This window comes from Chrysoperla carnea, chromosome X (assembly GCF_905475395.1).
Source record: "Chrysoperla carnea chromosome X, inChrCarn1.1, whole genome shotgun sequence".
Classification (NCBI taxonomy): domain Eukaryota; kingdom Metazoa; phylum Arthropoda; class Insecta; order Neuroptera; family Chrysopidae; genus Chrysoperla; species Chrysoperla carnea.
Genome location: NC_058342.1, coordinates 37,703,853 through 37,730,855, shown reverse-complemented (window position 1 = coordinate 37,730,855; position 27,003 = coordinate 37,703,853). Strand labels below are relative to the sequence as shown.

The 27,003-nt window shown below is 29.0% G+C and overlaps 2 protein-coding genes across 4 annotated transcripts; both read right to left on the bottom strand.

The window, feature by feature from the left end:
• Nucleotides 1–11,943: 11,943 nt before the first annotated feature.
• On the bottom strand, nucleotides 11,944–25,611 carry LOC123302137 (transforming acidic coiled-coil-containing protein 1-like). Of its 3 annotated transcripts, none has more exons than XM_044884943.1 (6): nucleotides 25,598–25,611; nucleotides 16,476–16,838; nucleotides 15,936–16,066; nucleotides 15,465–15,593; nucleotides 14,901–15,050; nucleotides 11,944–14,322 (listed from the first exon to the last, which is right to left on the bottom strand). In XM_044884943.1, the coding sequence occupies exons 2-6, from the start codon at nucleotides 16,617–16,619 to the stop codon at nucleotides 14,133–14,135; spliced, it is 744 nt and encodes a 247-aa protein (XP_044740878.1). In that variant the 5' UTR covers nucleotides 16,620–16,838; nucleotides 25,598–25,611; the 3' UTR covers nucleotides 11,944–14,132. The 3 variants fall into 3 exon arrangements, with proteins under 3 accessions (XP_044740878.1, XP_044740876.1, XP_044740877.1); XM_044884941.1 differs by lacking the exon at nucleotides 25,598–25,611 and adding an exon at nucleotides 16,961–17,094 and having other exon boundaries at nucleotides 16,476–16,855; XM_044884942.1 differs by lacking the exon at nucleotides 25,598–25,611 and adding an exon at nucleotides 16,961–17,078 and having other exon boundaries at nucleotides 16,476–16,869.
• LOC123302136 (pancreatic lipase-related protein 2-like) lies at nucleotides 18,446–20,655 on the bottom strand. Its single transcript, XM_044884940.1, has 7 exons — nucleotides 20,551–20,655; nucleotides 20,227–20,410; nucleotides 19,869–20,017; nucleotides 19,465–19,710; nucleotides 19,145–19,348; nucleotides 18,789–18,945; nucleotides 18,446–18,543 (listed from the first exon to the last, which is right to left on the bottom strand). Exons 1-7 carry the CDS (start codon nucleotides 20,591–20,593, stop codon nucleotides 18,486–18,488), a joined length of 1,041 nt encoding a protein of 346 aa, XP_044740875.1. The 5' UTR covers nucleotides 20,594–20,655; the 3' UTR covers nucleotides 18,446–18,485.
• Nucleotides 25,612–27,003: the final 1,392 nt, after the last annotated feature.

The window sequence follows — 27,003 nt, the reverse complement described above, 5'->3', positions numbered from 1 at the left end:
CTTTAATTTTGATAACCTTTCAATCTTCGATCGTCGAGTCCGACGCTCGACCGATTCCCATACGTAAAAAAAAAAACAAATGCTAATGTTCTAGTTATTCACAAGGAAGATACACAAAAGTTATTCTTGAAATTGTGTCTCACTTCCAAAAAATTTTTAGTACTGTTCTTTACTACATCGCACGCTACTTCTCGCACGAGCTTCAACTCACAAACCAGAATTTCATTTCAATCTACTTAAGGACTTGTGAGATATACACATACATTCAACGCAACGGCGGATTATACGATGGGACAAAAACTCAAGTAGCTCGCTGGCGCTAGCCATTTTAGACATTTAGAGTTATACGGTAAATTCCCAAGAAATCATCAGATTGTCCCTTCCAAGATCCACGTTTAGCCACTGTCACTCAGGCAGAGCTCGTACGTGTGATGTGGAAAATAGAACAGAGCTAACAACCAGTAATCACAGTACCATTTTTTTTAAGTTCCCTTTAAATATTCAATGTATCCAAAATTTGAATTTTGAATCGAATTCGATTAGCTATATCGGTGCGTTGGTTTCAAATAATCCATGACAAAAAAAAAACTTACTTAAATACGTAATACGCCCCGATAAAGAATTCAATCGATTGTGCGTTCAAAATTTCAAAAAACTCTGTAAATATTTTTAAAAAAAGAATTTTTGTAAAATAAAACATAACAGTTTTCCATAGTCATACTTAAAAAAATTAAAATAGTTGTTAAGGTTTTACAATAGCCATAAAGAAAACAAAATGGATTTCCACTTACACGAAAGAAATTCATTTGTTGCACCATAAAGACATTTTCCCTAAACGTAAATATTTTAAAGAAATATTAATACCAAATAATGACGACAAATACTCATCGAATTTGACAAACTATATCAAAGATCATAGATAGAGATAGCTCCCACACAATAAGCAAGCAATACAAATACAGTTATAGATACAGATACAGTACGTAGCAGTGCAGTGCTGCATTCTATTGGTGGGAGCATAAAGTAACTAAAGTAACTATAGAGAAGATATTTTCAAAATAGTTAAAAATAAATAAACCCAATTATGACATTTATCAAATATAATTATCACACAAATCGATATCGAAATTATACAATAGCCCGGATAAAAATGCAATGATACTCTTGCATTTGTTTTAATAATAATAAAAATACTGAAAAGCTTAAAATGCACCCATTTCTGTGTGTTTTTAAGCTTTCATTTTGATGATTTAAATGTATGGCGTCCGTTTACTGTACATATAAATCATTAATGAACTGTTTTAGCATACAGTTACAGCATATTATACACTGTACAACACAATGTACATTGAATATTGAACATGTAATAATGCAGTGTTCCTGATGAAGTCTGAACGGTTACAACGAAACGTTGAACTAACTGTATGGTAAAATAAATAAGGTAAATAATATTTTATGTTTTTATATATTTATTTTTAAATAACCCTCAAACTATTTGGAATTTAGATCAAATATTTACAATAATTTGTTAAACTGGAATCAAGTCTTAAAAATGCCCGAATCAAGACTGACCATCAACATCATGAATCAACTTCAAACTATAAAAAATATTCAAAAATATTAATAAAATTATTTTTGAATATTTTGGAATAATTATTGTAAAAATCAAATTCAATTTTTTAATATCAAAATTCAGTTATTTAATTGTACAATAGCCCAAACGCATAAAATGGATTCTTCGCCATCTGTTTTATGTTACACAACTACACATTTCTGATTAGAATAGTAAATACAAATCTTTTTGGCAGGACCATTCATGTGTGAACCGTCAACAGTTATGACGTCTGAACGTTATGGACGCTCTTCACGCATGATTCTAAATTCAAACACATATTTCAAATAAATAATTCAAAATTAAATTGCCATAGCCCAAACCATGTTCCATGTCTGGTTCCATTCGAATCGATGGAATATGAACACAAACTTTTAGATATCCACATAATATTTAATAATAGTAATCTTATCTCTTAGTTTTTTTAGGTATTAGCATTGATCTCGTTAAACAATTACATATGTTGCAATCCTTTTAACAGTTAAACACTTGTGTACAGTATACTGCGGCTGCGCATTGTGCATTACGCACATTGTGTTCTGCGTGTACGTATACGCATGAATGCAACACATGAATAATTATTTAACAATCAATTTTTTTTACAATAAAATATTCTTAAAGTAAAAAAATAACAAAAAAAAATATATTACACTTATACATTTTATTACACATAGTACACAAATATTTGGACGTTGGTATTTTTACATCTGGTACACACTGTATGTTCTTTTTGTAAGCATTCAATCTACCGGATTGTTTTACAAGGGAATTAACTGAACTGTAAATATGGAGACGATATTAACATACCCCACAATTAATTAAACTTTCGAAATTTTGTCGAGGTGTATCAGAAATCTTCAAAACTCTCTCATCTCTGATATTTCTTAATTCTATCAAATTTTTTCCTTCGGAATATGCCCAAATACATTTTAAAATTAATCAAAAATCATATGAACTAATAGTTTTTCGTTTAGTTCGATCATGATATCTAAATAAGTCGCCCCTATCGAATATCGTTTACATCCAAAGTAGCTTTTTCTTACATATTTTGGCTTGTTGATTTTTCAATTGGGTTTTTCCCACAAATTTTTTCTTGAAAGCGGATGTTCGAAAAAACTGTTTTTTTCCAACTTTGGGAAATAATTTTTTTTAAATCTTGAAATTAGCGCTTCAAAAAGCTTACAAACAAAATTAAATATTTTAAGAAAAAAGAATTAGATAGGATTAATTCATTTTAGAGAAGGAAGGAGTTAAAAAGATTTATGCACCTCTACAAACTGATTGTAAAACATAAGGATTTGATTTTGTGGTACAAAAGGAACTTACCTACATCTATATACACCCGCCAAATTCAAAATTAAAATTATTTACACATTTTACAGATAAATACATTATACAAAAAAAAAACCAAATATAATTGTCACATGTATTTAAAAAATAATTAATTATCAAACCAAAATAAATAAAAAAAAACATTATTTAAAATCAAAATTGGGAAAATGTTTCAGCAAAATACAATCAAAAATATTTCGGCCACACATACACACACACACACACACTTTTTTGAATCAATTCCATTCCGTTTCAAAAAAAAAAAATACAAAAAAACTTTTTTATTTTCAAAATCAAAAACACAATTTCAAAAAATCAATTTGAAAATTTATGAAAAAAAAAAAGAAGCTTTTGCGCGCGTTTGTTTATGATTTGTTTTTTTGAACGTTTGATGTTTGACGTTTGACGTTTGATCAAGCAGCAAGCAGAGCAGTTATTTATATAGATTGGTATGGTACTATAAAAATCGTATATATATTTCTTATATATATATAAATATATGCATTACGCTAACAATAATTCATAGACTTAAATACGTTTTTTGTTAATTTTTAGCCTCTCGTTATTATCTGTTAGTTTTTTAATCTTTAAAAAAACTACCTTTATCAACTATGTTACGTTTTACGTTTACGTTTTTTGTAAAATCACACTACACCACTCTCAATATATTAATTATTAACCAAAATCCTTTGCATCCTTTTTAAATCCTTTGCCCAATCCTATTTGTTTTTTAATCTTTTCTTATCACACACTTTAACTCAACTCAACATACAACAAACTTTATCTTTACCAACTTAAATACAAATATTAGCCATCAACTCATCATCAATTAAGGGAACAAGTGAACGCACACTTACTTCAAACGTTAATCTAATCAAGAACGCACACTTTTCATAGAAAGGTCAGAGAAAATACAGAAAAACAAATTTAGGCAATGTAGTAATTATTATGTTACTAGAAACTAATTTTCTGATTTGTTGACTCACGGAGAAAAAATGAAAGCTCGATTGATAAATAACTAGATGAAAACACCTAAGGGTCGAAAGCTCATCATCGATTATAAAAAATTGTTTCTGTCAAATTTCAAATTTTATAAGATCAGGTTGGATCGCAATTTCCAATAATTTGGTGTACCAACAATGGAACCAACATGGTGTACCAACAATACAATTTTGCCGATCACAATTTCATTTTTCCTCAAAAAAGAATTCTTTTTTAGTACAGAGCTACAAAATTAGCTGCTATTAACATATATAATTACTCCATTACTAATAATGACTGAATTCTAACATAGCCTTGTGATACCTGGCTTTTTTATTACTCCCATTCTTTTAACTCGTAGTGTCTGCTTTTCCCGTTATCAAATCGAGCTGAAACTTTGCAAGCAGATTCGTTTCGACGGTAGAAATGATCTAGCAAATTTTCGTTTAAAAAAACTTTAATTATAGTATAATTTTGGAATTTTCGAAAAAGAAAGGGAGTATTAATACAAAATGGGTTTTATGGCCCTAAATTTTCAATGATTGATATGAAACACGTTTTTTAAACATGTATTATTATTAACATTCCTTGTATGACGATCCTGCTTTTATGTCTATCAAAAAATAAAGAATAATCGGGGAATTTGTTCTGCCTTGTAAGATTCATAGATTTGGAGTAAAACTAATAAATTTACTTGTACATACAAAGATGGCGTGGCGTGAAACAGTTGGTAGGGTATAGGGTTGTGTTGTATATGGGGTTGAGTTGTGTTGTATGTGTGTATAATGAATTTGAATCCCTAAAATTGATTTGAACTCCTATTTTTTTTATAATTAGTTATCATTATTAATTATTAATAATTGTCATTAACTATTGATTAATATTTAGAAATAAAGGTATATGTTATGTGTTTGTCAATTTAGCAACAACAGTAATTTGTTTGCCTGGAATACTTAATTCAATGACATTTATTTGTTATGAATGTATGCATTTCATTCTTTATTTTTTATTTTTAAATCAATGTAACTTTGTTATCTTTTTGTTTTTTTATTTTATTTTATTTTTAAATATCATCATTGTTCAATATATAAGAGTTGTTTTGAATACGTACACGTCACACAATCTATACGTAACTTTACATTCATACAAAACCTAAGCCTAAAGTTTTTAATGTTCAAGTGAACGGTACCTATTCAAAGCTTACTTATCAAAAATACCACATTCAACTACTGTAAAATTGTAAGTTTTGATATTCATCAACAGATGTCATTTTACTCATCTAAGTTTTTTTTTCTTTTGCATTTAAAGTGAACTGTCAGTGTCCGAAATAAGTACGACATTTTTTGCTATATACAGTCAAAACCGGTTGTAATGGCATTAAAGAAATCTACAGTTACTGTCGTTATTTCCAATTGTTCTAAGCGATATGTACTTTTTATCACTCTGGTAATTCACAAAAGTTTTCGAGCCGAAAAAGAATATAAAGCTTAAAACGACGGTAATTGTGCATCCCGTCAATATCATTATAACCGAATTTAACTATAATTCTGTTGATTCATGTCAAATTCTTTTAAATTGTGATTTTTTAATTTTCTTTTTTTCATCGGATTTCGTAATGTTTTCTTTTTTTTTGTAAAATAATTAAGCGTATACGAATTTTTTATTTTTTGCTGTTGTGGAACAAAAGTAATTTATATTCAATTTTTTGCCATTTTTTAATACGTAATATCGTTTAATTTTTACCATTTTATAATTTTTTTTTTGTTCTTTGCCATTTTTAAACAAAAAAAAAAGGAAAAACTATTGTAAATAGGATGTTTAAAAAATACATGAAGAAACGTTTGAACTCATCTTGTTAAAATTAGTCGTTAGTTTAAAAGAAGAACGCACACTTATTGTATAATTTTAAACAGTTACAGTTTTTAAATATAATAACTTTTTTATTTTCATTGTCCAAAATTTAAAGAAATTTATGATAAATTTTAATATTATTCAAAAACTATCGTGTTGGCAACTTTGATGACATTTTTGTTTATTTAATTTAAACAAAATTAGTTTCATTCATTGACATGACATGAATTTCTCCAAAATTTTTTACAAAAAACATACCCATTGTTAAATTAATTAATAAAAAAGTTATTTTAAAAATTGTTAACGCAGAGATCGGTAAAGGCAAGTTTATATGCCGGATATATTCGGATGTACTCGGCACGTGATCGAATATTTTCGATTATTTGCGAATATTGTTCGAGTTGGGGCACGACAAACGACGAACGAGGAACGTTTGTTGATTGTATTTTTTAAATCAACCTAAATATATTATTTATGTGTAAGTTTTGAGAATAAGTTGTTTTTGAACTTTGCCATTTTCGTTGTTAAATCACAAAATTAAAAACAGGGATAGCCTGCAGCACTCTAATGAAGCCATTATTAATTATTTTTGTTACTTTGTAGACTGAGAAAATACTAAATTTAATAATTTATGTTAATTATTGTAAATGTTCCTATTACTAATTAATTATTCAAAATTGTAATTCACAATTAAATTTCCTAATGCTCCAAACACAAAATACAAATTTACCCAAACAGGCATTAGGAAATTTTACAACTGAAATATATTTATTTTATGTTTTTTTTTTGTTTTTTTGTGTAGGGCTGTACTTTTTGTGGTTTCGGTTGGATTTATATATTTTTTTTTTACAATTTTACAGTGAAACTTTTTCAATTTTTTTAGTTAAAATATACAGTTGTACAAAGTTATAAACAAAGTTGGCAACCATCACAAAATATATTTCGGCCATATATATGTTTTTCGAATGGGATAGATAATTTTTTGAGGAGGAGAGATAGGGGAAACGAGGGGAGATAGGAGGGGGAGTATGTTGTGTTTATGTAGCAATATTAGGTATTAATCATGAATAACGTTTTATTGTAATTTGAATTATTCTGTGAGTAAAGATGGGCATTAATGAGAGAAAAATTATAATAATTATATTTTAGAAAAATTTATATAAAAATTATTTCAAAAAAAAAAAGAAGGGAAACCAAAATTTTATATTATAAGGAAAAACAAAAAATTACAAAATTCATTTATTCCAAAACAAAAAATTATTAGCATTTTTATAAAAATTTTAAAATTGAAAAAAAATCAAAATTGTGTACGGATAGCTTGTGTGGAATAGAGGGGGGAAGAAAAAGATGATTGCTTTAAAAAAAAATTAAAAATTTTTAAATGAAAGAAATTTAATCAAATTGTCAAAATTGAAATTTGAATAAGAAATAAAAATGTACAACTAATTTCTGTATATTTTCCAAAAAAAAAAAAAAAAAATTGTACGAATCAGAAATCTAACATAATAATTTAAAATAATGATCATATGAGTGTAATTTAAATATCTAAGGATTAATGTAAACTAATCTAAAATAAGCTACAGCAATTACAATTAAATCTATAAAAAAAAATTTAAAAGCGTTTCTCTTACCCACAATCCCAAAGTTCTCTTTTTTTGCAGATCAGAAAATCAACAATGACGGGTGCAAGCGGTAAGTAAAGAAATGTTTATACCCTAGGCCCCATTCAATCACAAAAAACGCCAACTGAATCACAAATAATAAATTATACAAGTTTGACAATTATTTTAGACAAAATTTTCTGGAAATCTAGTCTTAATTGTAAACTAAAAAAACATTTTTTTATAAATTGGAGTAAAATTTTTGGCTTCACGAAGCCCTTCTTATATATACGATACTTAACAAGATCACGTCAAAAGAATTAAATCAATTTAACACTTAAGGTGTATTTTAATGATGACTTTTGACGCTGAGTTTGAGGGTCCAGTTAGATCGCGTCACGTCACAAAAATCAGCGTCAAATCGTAAAAAGCTAAACTTCCCCCTTCCGTTCCCCCTTGTTATGACGTCTTCACATACCTGTTTGAATTGCAAATAATAATTTTAATTAATTACGCAAGAATAATAGATACTTTATAAACCGATATCGTTAAATCCCAAAAGAACTAAACGGGAGCAATTTATTGATAGCAATTATTAGGAACAAAAAATGAAGGAGCATTTTAGAGAGCATTTTTTTGATTTACGATTTAATAAATTTTATTAATATAAATTTTATTATTACAGTTATAAATTTTAATAATCATTTCAGTTAACAAATATAAGGATTATTTAATTTGATACATGTAGAGCCATCTATATGTACAGTATGCCACTTTTATTTAGTAACTTGCTTGAAAAAACAAAAAATTTAACTTTAAACAAAGAATACAGATACATACTGTGAACTACTTCTCCAGAGGATTAAAGCGTTACACGACCAGCAATGTATTGGTCTGTTATATTCACCGATAGATGACTGACTCGACGCGCATAATATGTTTTTTAAATTTTATTGTCGTGTTTCATTGTTAAATAACGTCCATAAAAATTCAAACAATAAACTTGCTGATAGTTTTTCTTTAAATAATAAATTTAATTCTATCACCTGCGTAAAAACTACATTTAAACTTTAACATTGAAGCTGAAGAATAATGAATTAAAAACGTGAAACGTGATAAAAATTTTCTAATTTCCGGGATGAAACAACTTACTTTTTAGTTTACCTATCAGGAACTACTAGTAAGGCATGATAGGTAAAATAAAAATTATGTGGTTTCACCCCGAAAATCTGAAATTAGAAATTTGTTATCAGAAAGCTAGTGGTCTTCAAATTATTTGGTGAGTATGACCAGCCTTTAGTTTAGTTAGATTCTGATAAGAAATTCTATATTCAGATTTTCGGGGTAAAAAAAATACAACAAAATTTTCTCTCCGAAAATCGGATATTAGACATTTTTTTTTTGTAACTTATTATAAACTAACTAAAGGCAATTAACCAAATTAACCAAAAAAATTTGTTGACCAATTATAACAAATTTCTTAATTTAAAACTAGGCATTGGAAAACAAGGAAATAAAAAAAAAATGTTCAGTACAAGCGAAAGGTAAAATGTGATTTTTTTTCTGTATCTGATAAAAATAATTTATATAAAAAATATTTTTATTATAAATTAGAGGTCAGAAAAAATAAGAATAAAATTTGTTTATAGAATTATTGATTTGGTAGTGTTTACGGAAACTAACAATTAATTCGATGCTGGTGCCATCTATGCTTAACAAAGGAAACTAGCAATTAATTCGATACTAGTGCCCTATGCTTAACAAAGGAAACTAACAACTAATTCGATACAAGTGCCATCTATGCTTAACAAAGGAAACTAACAATTAATTGGATGCAAGTGCCATCTATGCTTAACAAAGGAAACTAACAATTAATTTGATGCTAGTGCCATCTATGTTTGACAAAGGAAACTAACAATTAATTCGATGCAAGTGCCATCTATGCTTAACAAATTAAACTAACATTTACCTCGATGCTAGTGCCATCTGTTAATGGTATATGAAACTAATTTTTTTAAATAATTTGTTTTAACTGTTTCTTAGTGTCCGACTGAAACTTCTTTAGACATATTCAAAATTAATTGTTTACTGAGTTTAAAATTAGCCGGTGTAGACTTACGAAGTGACTGTATTTTCTTACTATATTTTCCTATTTAAAATTTGAAATAAATATCAAATCGAAATTAAACATTTCGTTCGAAGCTGGCGGGAAAATCAAAGACAAGATAAGATACACAATATCATTGAATTATTAATTCAGATTTGTATGGGACTAGGGCGAGGGGAATGAGTTTGTAGATGAATGGATGCTTTTAGGATGAATAAAAACGGCAAAAAATTCGAAATGTTTTATTAGTTAAATTTGAGTTGTTTTTTTTTTATTTTTATTTTTTTATTTTAAATTTTATTTTGTAATTTGCAAATTTTTAAGAATACTTATTAACAAAATGTACATTTATTATTTATTTAAATTAAATAAAAAAATATATATTTTATATATTTTTATTATTAATTAATTAGTTAATTAGTCAAGACCAGACCAGACCAGACCAGACAAGACAATTATTATTCATTAATTAGATAGAGATAGATAACTATATTCATATAAACGATTTGTTTATCTTCATCTTTATCTTTTAGTTTAGACTTAAATTTAGCGAGCGCAGCGCATCAGTTATTTTAATTTAAGTAATATCGATCTAATCAATATTTTTTATTCATTTATCAAATAGTCTAGGAGCTGGACTTGTATATCTAAGTATAAACAATTGCTGAAAAAATTAAGGTTGTCAGGTTAACTGTCAGTCATTGGTAGCTAATTTGTTAACTCTTTCACTAAAAAACATCCTTCTCCGAAGAAAAATCATGCGTCGATCGTCAAAAGACAAACTAGAACACATCAAAGGCAACCCAACTCGATTTTTTAGCATGTCTTTTCACTGCCAAGATTTTAATTTTTTTCGGAAAAGGATAATTTTAATAAGAGCTCCCAAATAAGGAGTAATTATTATGTTACTAGGGGTTCTTTTCATGACTCATTTCATTAAAATCCATTTTCTTTTTAGTGATAGAGCCAGTATATTATTCATAAAAGGTTTTCCTTTCGACGCGTTGCAATTGATTTAGCATAAAATAACATCGGAAAATACCTTTTTTACTTGAACCCCATACAAATTGGTGCAGTTCCTCAAAGAAATCTTCAACTTTGAGTACGACCACCTAGTTGCGATTAACTGACAATGGAAAAGTTAATTGTTGCTAGATAAAAATTACAAAAATCATTTGGCAGTACCGGATTAACCCTTGTCGTGAAACCCTAGACAAAGCACTTTATCAATCAACTTGGCACCCTTCTCGTACAAATTTACCTTTAACTCTTTTGAACTTTCTCCGGGGCTCTTAGGCAGTTGCCTAATCCACTTAAGGGTTAATTCCTCACTGCCGAAAATGATGTATTTTTTTTTATTCAGCTCCTCGACCATAAATTCAAATGTATTGACCTTGTTACACCAAATACCATCAACAATCATTACCAAATTCGGATTATTATTAGGATGGGAAGCCGAAGCCGAATAAACACGTTCATTAGACTTAGAGAACATTAAAAATTAAATATTTTAGTACATTTATAAAAAGATTAAGTGTAAAGTTTTTAATGATTTTCTTATTAGTCCGTGAGCTAAGTAACACTTGAATATCGTCAGCTGTCAAAAAACCAGCCTACAAATATTGTGTACTTTTAACCAAACAATAAAAAAAGTAATAAGTTATACTTCTTTAATAATAAAAAATATAATAATTAATAAATAATGTAAATAAATAGTACATACCATCTATCTATTGTGTTCATAGATGACACTAAATCTGTCATCTATCTATCCTTGTTTATTGTGAGTGACATTTAGTTTATTTACTAACTTCATGATGATAAATAATTCAACATGTAGTTTTTGTGTCACTCTACGCGTGCGTATCATAAAAATCACATCATTTTTTCATAAAGCGCTTAAAGAAGTATAACTTCAAAAGGTGTCGTGTTTTTTTCTGACACTTTGGTGAGAAATTTACGAAATACCGTCTGAAATGATCCAAATCAATAAATTTTTGTACGACTTAGGTCGTTAATAAACTAGAAAATCTCTTAAATAAATAATAATTGTGAGAGCTCCATGAATTATTAGAAGGTGGGGGTAAGGTAATGAGTGTTGATGGCATCAACTCTAAATTAAGTAATATCATGATCATGATCATTTATATTTCTTTACTAAATATTGCTGCTAAATGTTTTAATAAATAAGTAAGCCACATATTTTAGCCAATAAATAAAAAATATACTTGGAATGCAAGTTGCAATGTATCGACTATCGATTATCGATATCGAAAAACAAAAACACTACTCAATTGTGTGATCAATACAAAAAAAAAACCGTTTTTTTTAATCGTATACAGTTTTTAACGAAAAACAAGAAAATTTCTTATTTATTTACAAAGAAAAAGAACAAAAATTGATTGACAAAACAAATAACGTAAAATAAAACTTTAAATTTTCAGATATCACATCGTCAATAAATTATGAAAAACCGTTTTTAATATTAATACGATGGATTATGGGTACGAAACGAAATACCTTAATATTCAAATTTGTATCGACTGATCGATATTCAAAATGGATCTGGAAAGGAACGAACTGAACGGAATTATATAAAACTCAATATACAGGTTGTTTCATTTAACTTGAAATATACGTGCAACTCGAAAAACAAGTTTAATCGAACAAAATCCATCAAACTAAAAAAGAAAGACACACATCTTGTCGCGATAAAACTTATTTTTCGAGTTTCAAGTACATCTCAACTTAAAAAAACACCTTTTACTCCAAAAAATAAAAAAATTGTATCAAGGTTCATTTTAGACGATTAATCAAAGAACATGAATCAAAGTTGCCAAGATCCTGAAGAATATCGATCAGCCAATAAATTTACATCTCAATAACACATTTATAAAAATTTTAAATAAAATTATAGAAAGCGGTTTAGCGTTTATTAAGTGAGAATGAGACCCCCTAGAACTTGGGACAAACCAACATGGCATGCCCTCTTTTCAAAAACAAAAGGCGACAAGCTTTAAAAGAAATTGGTCTATAAAAAAAATTCGATTTCGCCGAGACACGATCAACTTTTTAACTTTGAAATTTTTGAAGTTTTTTTTGACAGGGGCTTGGATCCCTTGGATAGGGGGTCTCACTTACGACTGCGAACACTCTAAAATACTTTCTATACTGTAAACAAGAACAAGTTCACTATTTTCTTTTTTAGTGTGCTATTTTTTTAGTGATTGTGAAAATATATCTAGGGGGGGGGGGGGGGGTATATTTTAGTTTTGCATATGTTACAAACATTTTTCAAAATTATTTTCTAGAATGGCCATCGCAATAATGTTTGTTTTAGGAAATATTCGACAAGAGAAGGTCAATTAATAGAACCAAATTTTTTTAAGGTTATAGCAAAAATTCCCTCGACTGTTTCTAAAATTTGAGAAAAACTGGACTCAAACACTGACATTTCGTGATTACATCGTCGAAGAGTCGAAGTGGTTTTCAGAATTTATATTTTAGGACAAATGTATCCTGAAAAATGTGTTCGTGGATCGAATCCACCTCGAAGTTTTAGTGTCTCAGAATGTTTCCTAATACTTTTAAATACATATTTCAAAATCGATTGCCATTCTAAATTTCGAAAAATTTTTGATAATTTCCATTAAGTGGAAATGAAGTGAATAAAGTACAGACTAGTTTTTCTTTTTTATAAAATGGACATTTTGATATATTAATGGAAAAATTTAATACTAATTATTATCTACAGGGTGTAACTTAAAAATACACACTTCTCGATCTTAATCAAACTGACAAAACTTACAATAACGTTACGTTACGTTTTAACTCAAAAACATCCTCATTTCCAACATTCTCTGATTAATTCTTAATCAATCATATCCCCTGATAGGATCCGATTCTCCCACTTTTAATTACTCAGTTTTGGTCTAGAGCACAGAAGGGTGGAGGTCTCTGATGATCTTACTTGTAGGGGAGAACGATACCTCTATATATGTTATTTGAGAATGTTTGGGTCCGAAACTTTAAATGTATTAATCTTGGGAGAAATCCCGACGGAGAAGCTATGAGCTTCATCTGCTTTAAATAGGATCTCTTACCAGGAAACGTCTCGTGTTTGAGTAACAGGTGCTAAGGACCCATTTGCGGTACCACTCTTATGTTTCATTATTGTTATCACTCTATCTTGGAAACGAGTTAAACATCCAACATTAAACGAAAAATAAAGAAGGAGCTCTTATTTAAGTTGCACCCTGTACAAAAGAAATATAGCGATCGAATTCTATTCGATTCGATTCGATTCGAACAGAATGCAATGCGTTGATGGAAATGGAAGTAATTACAGTTACACAGAACAGAACAGAATAAGTAAATTGTATCACTATGTTTGAAAACAAATTGAAAATCGATCCCGATTTGTTGATTGGGGAATGAGGAGGGTTTTATAGTTTTATAGTTATGTGTCGTGCCGTGCCGTCAGACTTACTCTTCTGGTTCTGGAATCTGCACGATTGCACTTCGTCGTAACGTTTACACATTACACATTAAAATTGAAAAGTTTTTGAGTAAGTTTGACACTGGTTTGACGTTTCTGACGTTTAACTGCGAATTTGGAATTGAATTACTAAATTGTAAATAAATCAAGTTAATTTTTACGTCCAACTTTCGCAATAAGTTCATCACAAATGCTAGATAATTCCTCGCATTCCTTGACTCGCTGATCCACAGCTGATTGTAACGAGCTATTCTTTAATTCTAATTTTTTAATGGTTGCCTCTAACCGTATTATTTCATCTTCATAGTTCTTCTTCATCTCAATTAATTCAGCGTTGGCCCTTAAATAGAAAACAGTTGACTGAGTTAATTGTTTAAACATCATCATGTATAGAAAGTACTTGCTTTAGTTTTTTATAAATAAGAAAATTGTAAAAAACCAACACAATTATGGGCTCTATTTAAATTTATTTTGTTTTTTAGAATATTTAGTATTTCAAGAATATTTCAATCAAAAGACCACTAGTTGAAGCTCCGTGCAAATTTTCAATTCTCTATCTTTTATAGTTTTGGAGAAAATGGACACCAAAGTTTTATTCTAATTTGCGCCCCCATGGTTAAACAGTGACGTTCACGACAAAATGTTTCAAATGAAACGTTCCCAATTTTTTACGTCCTAGTACGCTATAAATTTCAACTTGATATCTCATTTCGTTTTTGACAAGACAACCGGAAATGGACTAATTAGGTGATTTTATAAACACCTATACCAAAATTTTGTTGGTAGCATTAATATTTTTAAGCTCTAGTTACAAACTTGGGACTAAACTTAGTATACCTTAATATATATTACATATATGCAAGGTATAATGAAGTGAATTAAATAGATAAGATAAAGATAAAGATAAAGATAACTTACTTATCAAGTTGACCCTTCGCATGCGATTTCAAAGCCTCATATTTGTTATTTAATTTTAATATTGAATCCTCGTTCACCTTTATTGTGTCTTTTAATATTTTTTCGTTGTTGCTAAATCCTTCGATTACCCCTTTACACCGTTCATACTTCCTAAAAACAGATACAATTTATTTTATTACCTTCTCTTGTTCTTTTTTTAACTTACGACCTTGTCCAATCGAAATTCGACATCACAATTTTTAATTATTGAAAGAATTTATCGATTTACGAGTCATCAATTACGATTCACTGGAGTTGAAAGATAGTAAATCAATAATAAACCAAAGGAGGAATATCGTAAGTGGGTGTCTAGAACCTAAACTAACGAGTCCTCCGTGCCCTCCTTGAAAATGATCTCTTCCGAAGACGAAACGTCTTTGGGTAGGAGGCCTAGGAGTCGAACCTATTCAAACTTCAGTTATATCATCATAGCAAACTTATCCAAGAGCTCAACTAACTTCAGAGAAAGATTCAATCTCTACCCCTCCCCAGTTTGGTTTGTTTGAAATAATAGTTATTACTTACTGGTGTACGTCCGAAAATGCAGCTTCGACATTGGCCAGATGAACTTGAAACGTGTCACGTTCCTTTACAATACACGCATTATCCCGAATTAGTTTTGCAATCGTTTTTTCATACTCAGAAATAACAACACTGAAATATAACATAATCATTCTGTTACACACTGTACTTTAATATAAAATTATTTTCTAGATTTTTAGGGAAGCGTATCTAAGGTAACACAGGATTGCCAAACGTCCTTAAATGAGCCAGCGGAACAAATGAATGTAAACCTGATATTGAATACCGGTATACCAGGATATTCCAGGGAATTGTAGGGACAAGGCACAAGCGGAAATAGTACTCATTACGCATCCAGGAGTTCCGTTTGCGAGCAAGCACATCTTGAAACGTCTAGAATTTTAGAAATTTCCAGGTTTTCAGCAATAACTTATAACGTTTACATCATAAATAAATAAATGAAAATGAACTTACTTGAGTTTTTCCTCGTTAGTTTTGGCCGCAATTGCTTGCTGAACCAAATTTTCATCTGCTCTAGTATTGGTGGAGGGTAAATCTTTTAATTCCATCACACTACTAAGTAATTGGCGTGCCATAATTGCTGTCTGTAAATTACAAAAAAAAATAAAAATCATAAAAAAAAAAAAACAGATTTTTCTTTTCCTTTTTTAGTTATCGTGTATTTTGTTAACAGGCGGACATAAGAAGCATGGCCAACCCGTGGGTCAGAAAATCTGAAGATGGATTCTTTGTACACACAGTACACAATGTAGATTCAAGGTGCTTTAAAAACAAACACCATAACCCCAAACTTTGAAATATTAATTTTACACGATTAATAACATATTTTAATTAACTTTTCATTTCCATTTATTCATTTTTAGACACGAAAAATCATTTTTATTGACAATTAAAAATTTGTAAATTTCGTTAATTCAAGAAAAATTGATAATTTTAAACACTATCACTTGATCACTTGATTCAAAAACAGAATACAGAAATGAATAAACTTACGTTTGGATCCACATCGTCCCGTTTTGAAATGGTTTCAACAAGTGCGTTGGCGCTTTCCAGTACTTCGGCTAACTCTTCTTCTGCAGTCGATATTGGTAACGAATCCGATGGATCAGATTTTTTTTTGTCGTCTACCTCAGACATTGTCAATGAGGCTAATAAGTCGATGAGGTTACCTTCTAAGTCTGGTGGAGTTGAGTCGTTCTTGTCCTTCGATGTTCCTGGAGTTAATAAGTCGATGACGTTACCCTATAAGACTGGTGGAGTTGAGTCGATCTTGTCCTTCGATGTTCCTGGACTGCAATCTTCTAGTATTGTATAGGTTCTATTTAATGTATGTTCCGGTATTTTCTTGGTATTTTTCTTTCCCTGCGACGTATCTATTGAAGATTTACTATTTTAATTCTTTTTGTCATTCATTTTTTTATTGAATTTTACAATAGAAAAATTTTTAACACAAATTATCAACTTCGATGTTTACTTACGTATTTCGAATGGAAAACTGATGAAAATTTATTCGTTTGTATTACATGTGTCTCTTGGTTACTAAAACTCTCTTTTGTTTTTCACTTATTCTTGTACAGCCATCATCCACAGTCTACTACTCACTATCTTATTTATTTCTATAGACTATAGATACACAAAATATACTTGGTAGTCATCAACCAACCATCAACCTATAAAAATAGGACTACGTTAAAAACCGCTCCGATTATAACTATCTCAAAGGGACTGTACAATTGATGTGGTGATTCAATTTTGGTCATCACTTCAGATGAAGAACTATCACTGCACGGACAGAAAAGTTGGTTTTTGAAAATCTTTAGAAATGCGTGTATTTATCACATACTTTATCCGATAGCACATTTATATAGCTGGAGCAGTTTTCTTTCAAAATTATTAATTCTTCCATTCCTTTTAACAAAATTAAATAAAGGCCTGTTAGAAAACATGTTAGAATACAAAAAACGATCTCGATATAGCGTCCGAATTCGATTTTTTCGTATCACAGTTTGTCCTCTGACATTAGGGTTTTTTCATATAACCTCAGACAAGCATTATTTTACAATTTTAGCTACCAAATTATCCCTTTATTACTTAGTAATTCTTTGTAACTTATTCAAACTAATATTGACTGCATTGTATAAATTTGTTGAGTTGTGTCTTGCTAAAAAAAATGAACAATTATCAACCATTACATATCCTGGAGCCGCAAACATGCTAGTTAGTCCAGTAGTCCAGTGTTTGTAGTCCATGATAACTATACACAAAATGAAGTTCATTTGATTGTATTAGGTTTGTTCTTTGGAACAAAACTGCTGCCTGTTATATTAAAATGGCGGAGCATTGCTTGTACTTGTAATATATCTAATTTGACATTTTTAAACATTTTATTGCAGAATATTTTTATGAAAAGTTAAAGAAAAATTATTCAGGTAAGATTATTTATCAAAATCAGCGTATGATTTCAATTAGTTTATTGTAAAATTTTTTACTCTGTTAAGGTTTAGTTACATAATGACGTTTGACGTTGAGTTTGAGCGTCAAATTAGGTTACGTGATCAGTTTAGTTTAAACAATGTTTACCTTTTTACGATTTTATGCTGAGGATTTTTTTTCATATAGCATCATAATTTCATTTTTCTTTTGAAATAGTATTTAAGAAAATTTTGTTTATTTGTTCGACACATATAGTTTTTTTATGATGAGCATGTTTTGTAGCAAAATAAAAATAAATACTCTGAATAAAAATAGCAAAATATTGGCAGTCTAAGTCATTTAAGAAATGATACCACTAAATATACATGTTGCAGATCTGTACAAGTACAATAAATAGTTCAAAAAAATTAAAACTCAAGCATATGCAGGGTATTTAGACAAAAAAGTCAGTTATTTTTTATCTTCACTTGTATTTATTAACTTCAATACCTAATAAAATATAACAAATATAATAGATACATATTTTTCTGCTTCCCTTCTTCAAGTTTTAAAGTTTGATCAATGTTTATGTTATCCAAGAGCATATGGGGCTTTTGATTTTGTTTTTAAATAGTAACTGCCACGTGTGCTGGAACAAATAATATCTACATTAATACAAACCGCAGTACTTCGTTCAAAAACCCACCTTCATTAAAAATTTGGTAAAATTCAAGTGATTCATCTAGGAGTATTTAAAAACAATTTTAGTACAAAAAATTAGGAAAATTGGGAAATAAAAATCGACTTAACAAATGCTTTTTGTTTAGCGTTCCTTTTGAACTTCTTGGTGGGAAGGTTTGTTTTTAGGATTTTTGGTTATAAACATGTGCATACGTGATTGGTGTCCAATGTCCCATTAAAACTCGTGTCTTATTTTTGCACTCGTCCATTACAAACGGCATCCATCCACTGCATGGGGTTGACCAAAATCCTACTTTGGTATTTACTGATTCCGTATAATATTGTACTGCCCTTACATGGCTGCATGAAACTAACAAAAAGAACATTAATATCTTTCAGACTAGGTCAAACAATCAGCATATTGATGTTGTTCAATATCGATATTGATTCAATAATATTGACTAACTGTATGTAGCTAATCTTAACCTTACTATGAAGTAAACTAGATTGTACGAATAGATAAATATGTCTAACCTTTCTAAACAAACACTCTGTAAAAAAATACATACCCATTGCTATAAGGGAATCACATCCTGCCTGTGGAGTTGTACCTTCATTTGGATAAAAATCCACATGACCCATTGGATTCGTAATACCAAAGTCATCACATGATGTATGAATAATATCCACAAAACGGGCATCTCCTTGGTCTAAATTGTGTACATCGGGATTGGGATCCCAAAATTCAAACAATGGTCCTGCTGGATCTAAACCTTTATTAAATTATAGCATATCAATAACTAGAAGTTACTCGCCCACATATTTTCTCATATTTTCGTAGCAAAATTGAGTTATTTCTCAAATTATCGAAAAGTATACGAGTACATACCTGTAATTCTAAATATTTGACCTTTAAATCGATGACCAACTATACCAGAAATTTGAGCTCCTAAACTATGGCCAATTAAATGAATATCCTTGTATTGCAAGTAATTCTCGCGTAGCAAAAAATCGATGAAACGTTTAACTAATGCCGACATTTGCTGAACACTTTGAGCCGCTACTGGATATAATTGTGCGGATTGATGTCTCCAATCGACTAGTATAATATTTAGATTTTCTGCTTGCAATAATTCTAAAATTTATCAAAATTATTACAGTCAAAACTCACAGTTTCTTTGCACTCATGAGTTCATTTTAGTAACCGTAGAAAAAATTGGTTATTGGTTATCAAATTGGAGCTATTCCCAATTTGATGGGTGTATGGAATTATTAAGTAATACCATTACCTACCATTACTCATGTACGTGAATATATCGTGTTCCGTATTATCGTTCCAGCCATGAATTATAAATACTGTCGATCCATTTTTCATAAAATTTGATTGGTCGATTGAAGTGAGATTGTTAGCAATTAATCTTTGTGTTTTTTTCTCATTTAACCTTAAACAGAAGTTGAAAACTTTACATTACTATCCTAAAGTTGAATAATATTGGTCGTTCAAAAATGTAAATAGTTCGTGCCATATTATATAGAGGTCTCCTTTTCTCTTGCCTTATTTTGACAGTTAACTTTGAATGAACAACTGCTCGTTTGCCTCTCCTAAAATCCGTCACTGGTTTAATATAAGTAAAAATATAAAATGAATTACCTAGTAAGTAAATAAAATTTGACTTCATCCGTATCCGTATAATCCAAATCCAATAAAAGCGCATGCTTTAAAACGGCTTTTCCATGTTCGTAAGTTCGTCGAACGAAATCATGTGGAAAAAATCCAGAATCTTCTGGATATACAATATCATTTGTTTCGCCATGAAATGTTTGGATAATGGAAACTAGAACGATAAAGAATTCACTTACAGAAGTCTGAGATGAAAGTGTTTGATGAACGAATCGAATTCGAAGGGAGCACACCCTTCAAAATTAATTGAATACAATTGATAAAGATAATTAAATATTTAAAATTGAAACTCACAATTATTTAAAATTAATACAAAAACAATTGTTTTAAATGTCATATTTATGAATAATAGTTGAAATAATGGATAAAACTAAACAATAGCCAGCCAGACCAGTTAACTGACGCCAAATTTTTAATTCCATTTAATAGTCTTATGAAATTTTATCAAAAGAAAATCTAATACTGTACACTCGATCTAATACTGCACACTGTACACTGTACCCGGTACCGTGTGTACTCGAAGCTGGAGGCGTTTTATTTCCAGCGACGCAGTCCATTTTTTTATATTTGATTTCATGGTTTTTAGAGTTCCGTACCAGAAGCCTGTCAACTGGATTAAAGTAATGCTTATGCTGTTCCGAGAATGATTGTGCCCAAGAGTAACAGCAGTCTAGTTTTTAGAAAGGCTCTGCTAGAAATTAAACTGTCTTAGTACAATGAATCTGTTTTGTTTGCCTGGCTGTTGTAACTCGATTATAACTACAACAAGCCGTGGATAGGGTTTGGTGCGATCCCTGAGGCCCACACGAATAACTTCTCAGCACAATAAGTAGTTATAAAAAAAAATCGACCGCGATATCGACGACGAATGCGCGGTATCGATTTTTGATAGCTTTTTATTAGCAAAATCAACATTTTGAAGTACTTTTTTTAAAATAGTGGAATACACTTTTTTGATTTCAAAAATCGGGCCTATTAGTGGGAAGTTAAAAAAAACTTTTTGTAAAAGATGATGATGCGATTGAATGACTCAGCATATCTGGACATAATATAACAAATCGAATTTGAACAAATTTAATTATGGCTCAAATATTATGTTGCGTAGGTTTAAAGACTATAAATAATTTTAATTACCTATTATATATTGAAATATTTAAGAACACTTTAATTTATTCTTTTATTTTACGATTACGATTGCGATACGATTGTATCCGCGCGTGATTACCCCTTCAATTCTCTCTGAAATTTAAAATGATGCTAGCATTTTATTTTATCAAGGCCAAATCTTTTTGTTTCTTAAAAAAAAAGACAAATTATCTACACCTCAACCAAAAATGGCGAGGATTCAGTTTACTGTTAGTCCAGGAAGTCGTGAGATTTACCATATGACTCATAACGAAGCATAACTAAGGAGAAGGGATGGATTTTATTGAATGCCTCGAATCAAGGCTCTAAAAATATAGATATATATATATATACAAATTAAAAAAATGAATAAATAAATAAATAATTTATTATTTTTGTTTACTAATTAATTTATATTAATTAATAATAATTTGAATTACAATTCATAAAGAAGTCATTTAATTTAATATATTAATTTAATAAATTCATAAATAACATTTTAATTAATTTATTTTTAATTAATTTAGGCAAGTTTCAAGTATTGTTTATAATATTCATAAATTAATTAATTAATTATTAATTATCAAATATAACGGTTTTTTTACGACTGCTTTATTCATAAAATAATTTGGACCCATAACTTATCAACTTTGGTCAAACGTATTTATAAGACTAGATTCAGAGAGAGGGTACATCTTAGAAAAATTGCTCTATCGATATCGGTTCAAATATAGCGATTCAAATTCTTTCATTCTATTTTCGAAAATTTGTTTTTCAAGCTGGGAGAGGAACGTATAACTTTATTAATTCATCAAGGCTTTACTGTAATTCTTTGAATTATCAACTAATCGAAGTTTTACTGTAATTCTATGAATATTGAAAGTATGAACGTATTATTGTGTTTCCTGCCCTTTCTTTCAAATGAGGTGAATTTTGGGATTGTTTACTAAGAAGATATTATGAAACTGGCGATAAAAGTGTGATTACCAGGGGAAAATTCTGCTCTTTTTGATGTTTTAAGTATTTGTTCATCGCTGTAGCTTCTAAAATCATTGCATTGGAAATTTGTATGCACAATTCTGTTAAGGGAGTGACTTTTGACGGTATCAACTACCCAGTTGATTTTCGAATTCGACTGGTAGAGTTCCAGAAATTAACGCATTCAAACAAACAAAGTCTTCAGAATTATTACAGTAGTGTTTCACTTGTACTCATACGAAATACCTTGACTTGCACTCCATCCAGTGGTCACCCCCACTTAGTAATTATTCAATCGCTTGCACCGATTTTAACAAGACAGTGTCTCTGTTACCCTCTCTGTTATCTAGTCAATTGAATTGTTTTTTAAATATATTTGTAAATACTTTTTTTGGTCATCTTTGCTATTTTTTAAGTTAAATAAATTCAATAAATATATTTTTTTTTATTGTAAATAGTAATTCTTTTATATATTTTAAAATTATTTTTTATTTTTGAAAGACAAAGTATTTCTAAAAAGTTAGTGTAGATATTATTTTTTCTCGTCATAAATGGAAATATGAATTCGTTTATTTTTTTTTTTCGATTCTTTGACCGTTTAAAGTCACGAAAACCTAAATTTAAGAACTTTTTTATCTGAAATATAATCAAGAAATTTTTTGCCATAGATTTTGATATCAAAAAAATACTCCTTTTCGTCTCTGCCTCCGAAGAAGGTGAAAACTGTTTTAGCTTTGAATAAAATTACGGGAAAATTTATGACAGTTCAACATGGCTAATATATCCAAAATATTCTTCCATTTTTCGAAATAAAAACGATTTTCTTGATTCGGTTATGTACAGGAGCTTCGGTGTGTAATATTTACAAATTCATAGTTCGATGTATGACGGAGATGTTTTTTTGTCCATGTCTAATGAAAGTAAGAAATATTGAATAACTGAAATAAATTCGTCTCATTGACTGAAATTGAATGAAATACTGAATTCGTTCGATTGGATGGAGACATTTAAGTAACAAAGTGTCACCCGTTTCTTTTGTTTTTTTATTAATTACAATAAGTGAGTCTAATTATTATAATTTAATTTAATGACTAGTTTTTAAATCACTACAATAATTCAATAAATTAATTACTCTTTTTCTTTTTTTTAAATCAATTCAAATCATTTACATATCATTTCAAAACTCATCAACAATGCATATTTTCATAACAATAGGGTATTATCGTTAGTCAAAAATAAAACGCGGGTAATCCCTGCTGTGATGTCATATCGGTATGAGTCATAGACGATCAATTAGTTCAGTGTAGACAATTGGGTATAATATATACATAGATAAGTATTTATATTTATATTATAATCAAATGTCTATGAATATATCTGTCCAAATTATTTGTGTTATTTCGTGTAATGTTACCGACATTACGTCATCAAATGCCCCCGTTTTTGACAGTTTAAAAAGGATTGATTAAATTTTCAGGATTGATTAAATTTTCATTCTGATTTACAAAACTGTTGATGGACATGTGACATTGTGACATGTTTCGAAATAAATATAAATGAAGTGAATTGTTCGAATAAAATTTAAAATGAATGAATTATTTAATTTGAGTGAGTAGATATAAGTAATGTATCTAATTAATTATGATATGTAAATACATAATTTAATGTAATATTAATATAATTAATTATATAATATAATATAATATAATTGATATAATGAGCAATAAGATTTCATAGATTATAGATCAAGTAACAAACATAGTAAAAATTTTGTTTAACTATATGTATAATATAATTTAATATAATATAATATAATATATAATATAAATATAATATAATATTTTTTAATTTTATTTAAAGTATCATTTCATTTCATTTTATATCTCAATTTAAAAATATAATGAGGAATGTTTTTCTTTTTAAATTTGTGTTTATATAATTGGATCCCATATTGTCTAAGTTACAAGCTTCGTTCGACAATCTAAAGCTACCAGTGGCGAATTTAAGTGATACAGCTAGCCAACAAGTTATTCAATTTCCCTAGGAACCCTTGTGCTATTTAAGAATTTTTTCCAGTGGCATTTTTCTTAAATTCGCCACTGATCACTACACATTACCTCAATAATCGAATCTTCGACGATTTTCTTTAAAATATCAGTACCATTTTTTTTTAAAGTGAAATTTTCTTTAAAAGTATTATAAAATTTTGTTAAAATTAAAAAATTATTGGAGGACGTTTTTTATTTGTTTTGTAATTATCCTTTTTTTTAATAAATATCTAACGAACTATCCCATTTAATTTCGGTAATGAATTCTAAACAAAGGATGTGTCTAACCACACGCTACAAAAATAAGTCCTTTTAGGATCCAGCACAAACAAGCGAGATATTTTTTTTTTATTAAAAAATTGACGTTTTTTTAGTCACAACGTTGCCCCTGAGGACATTTTTTTGTCTCAGGTTCTCTGTGACCTCTTAATAATTTTTCATCCAGAATTATTTTCCTGTTGTAATAAATTCGCTTGTATGTGTGGATCATTTTTACCCGTATTTCGTTTCATATGGACCCATGGTATCCAAACTATATGTTTGGATATTGAATTTAACTGCAATTGACAAAAAACTTTTGCTTATCCAGTAACTTTGAAGGCCAAGAATTGAGCACAGCTTCATCAAGCTATTTATAATTTAATTCCCAAAATATTAATAGCTGCTTTCTTCCTAGTTAGGTTTGTTGGTTTCGGCTAAACCCCCCACTTTAAAAAAACTGCAAATAGTGCTTTTAATAACTATTTAATTGAAATTGTGCGATGTGATGTGAAAAGGGTTGCGAGTGTTTAGAGGGTTTCAAATTTTACTTCGAAAGCAGCTGAAAAGCTAACGACATAGCCTAGAGTTTAGGAATTTCACCACAAGCGTGTGTCTAGACACAGTCAAATGAAAATTAAAGCAGGGATTCTCAACATTATGTGCTTTATATGGATTATAAATTAGGCAACAGGTGGCAATGAGGTTGTAATTATTAACGATGCTAATATCAAAAATTTCTACAAATATCATTTATCTACACGAATTTAAATATTTTTTTCTCTGCCAGGTTTTCTCAAACTTTCTGTACTTTGTATTAAGCTGGGTTACATCAGGTACAGGTCATGTTTGGAGCTTGCGTGCAATTTACAAAGTCAACAGTTTGACTATTAATTCTGTCAATCTTTGATACTTGATACGCATTGACGTACCTTAGTATTTTTATCATGGTTTCAGAGAAATCCAAATCTAACCGAATGCAAGTATTACCACGCTATTTTTCCAATTCATTCCGATTGAATTCCGATTAAATCCAATAGAATTAATCGGAAATTTCCAATCGGGTTTTATTGGATTGAATTGGTATTCAATCGGAATGAGTTAGACATCTGAACCAGAATTCAATCGGACTTTTTTAATAGGAAACTAACTGACTGTGTGTTGTAAGCGCATGCGTATATCTTGTTGAGTGTAGCTCATATTATTTCAATATCATTTCTATTTTTATAAATATTTTAAAATTGTTTAACATTAAAATTTGATTGCTTTTTGTTTTTTGTTTTACTATAATTATTTTAAATTGATTAATTTTTAAATGATAATTAAATATAAGTGTGTGCTAATTAATTAATTATCGATGAAGATTGATCAAAACGTTTTTTTTTTTTTATTTATTTTAAATATTATCTAAAATGTGCATTTCAGTGAGTGTTTTGATTTTTTTTTTTTTGTTTTTTTTGTTAAATTCATTTTTCTCAAACTTAATTTCAAAAACCTATAGAATTCTCAATAATTATCTTTGATATAATTTAATAACTAGCTTTGTTTTTTATTTTTTGTTCATTTTTTTTTTGTATTTTTGAAATAAATTTTTATCTAAATATAATAAATATAGTTTTTGATTAATTTAATTTAATATAAGTAACTCTATTATAATTAATAAGTAATTGTTTGTTAATTAATTTAATATAGTTAAATTTAATTGTTCAATTTATATCACAGAATCTGTATGATAATTGGTACTTTTTACGTTTTTTTTTTTTTTTTAATTTTTTTGAAGTGTGAGTAGTTTTACTTTATTTTTTTTTTCAGATTTGATCAATTCTGGGTGGATTTTCATGATTCCTTGAAGTTAATCGTACTATTTTTTACAGTGGGTAAGGATGCATTTAAGATAAGGATATTATTAATGGAAGTAACTTAATATATTTTTAAACTGTATATCACGTGACCTAAAACGCGGGTAAGCCTTGTTGTGATGTCATATCGGTATGACTCATAGACCATCGGTTAGTTTAGTGTAGACAGTTGGGTATAATTATATAGATAATAAGTATTTATATTTATTATAATCAGATGTCTATGAATATATCTGTCAAACTTATTTGTGTTATTTCGTATAGTGATACTCATATTACGTCATCAAATTGGATGCCCGCGTTTTTGACAGTTTAAAATTTAATTTATGTTTTTGGTAAGGAAGCCAAAGCCTTGTTTTGGTAAGGATGCATTTAAGGTAAGGATATTATTAATGGAAGTAACTTACGCTTGATAAGAAATCAAATCAATACTATAATAAAAAGTTTGAAGCACCCGTAGGATAATTTAGGAGAAAATA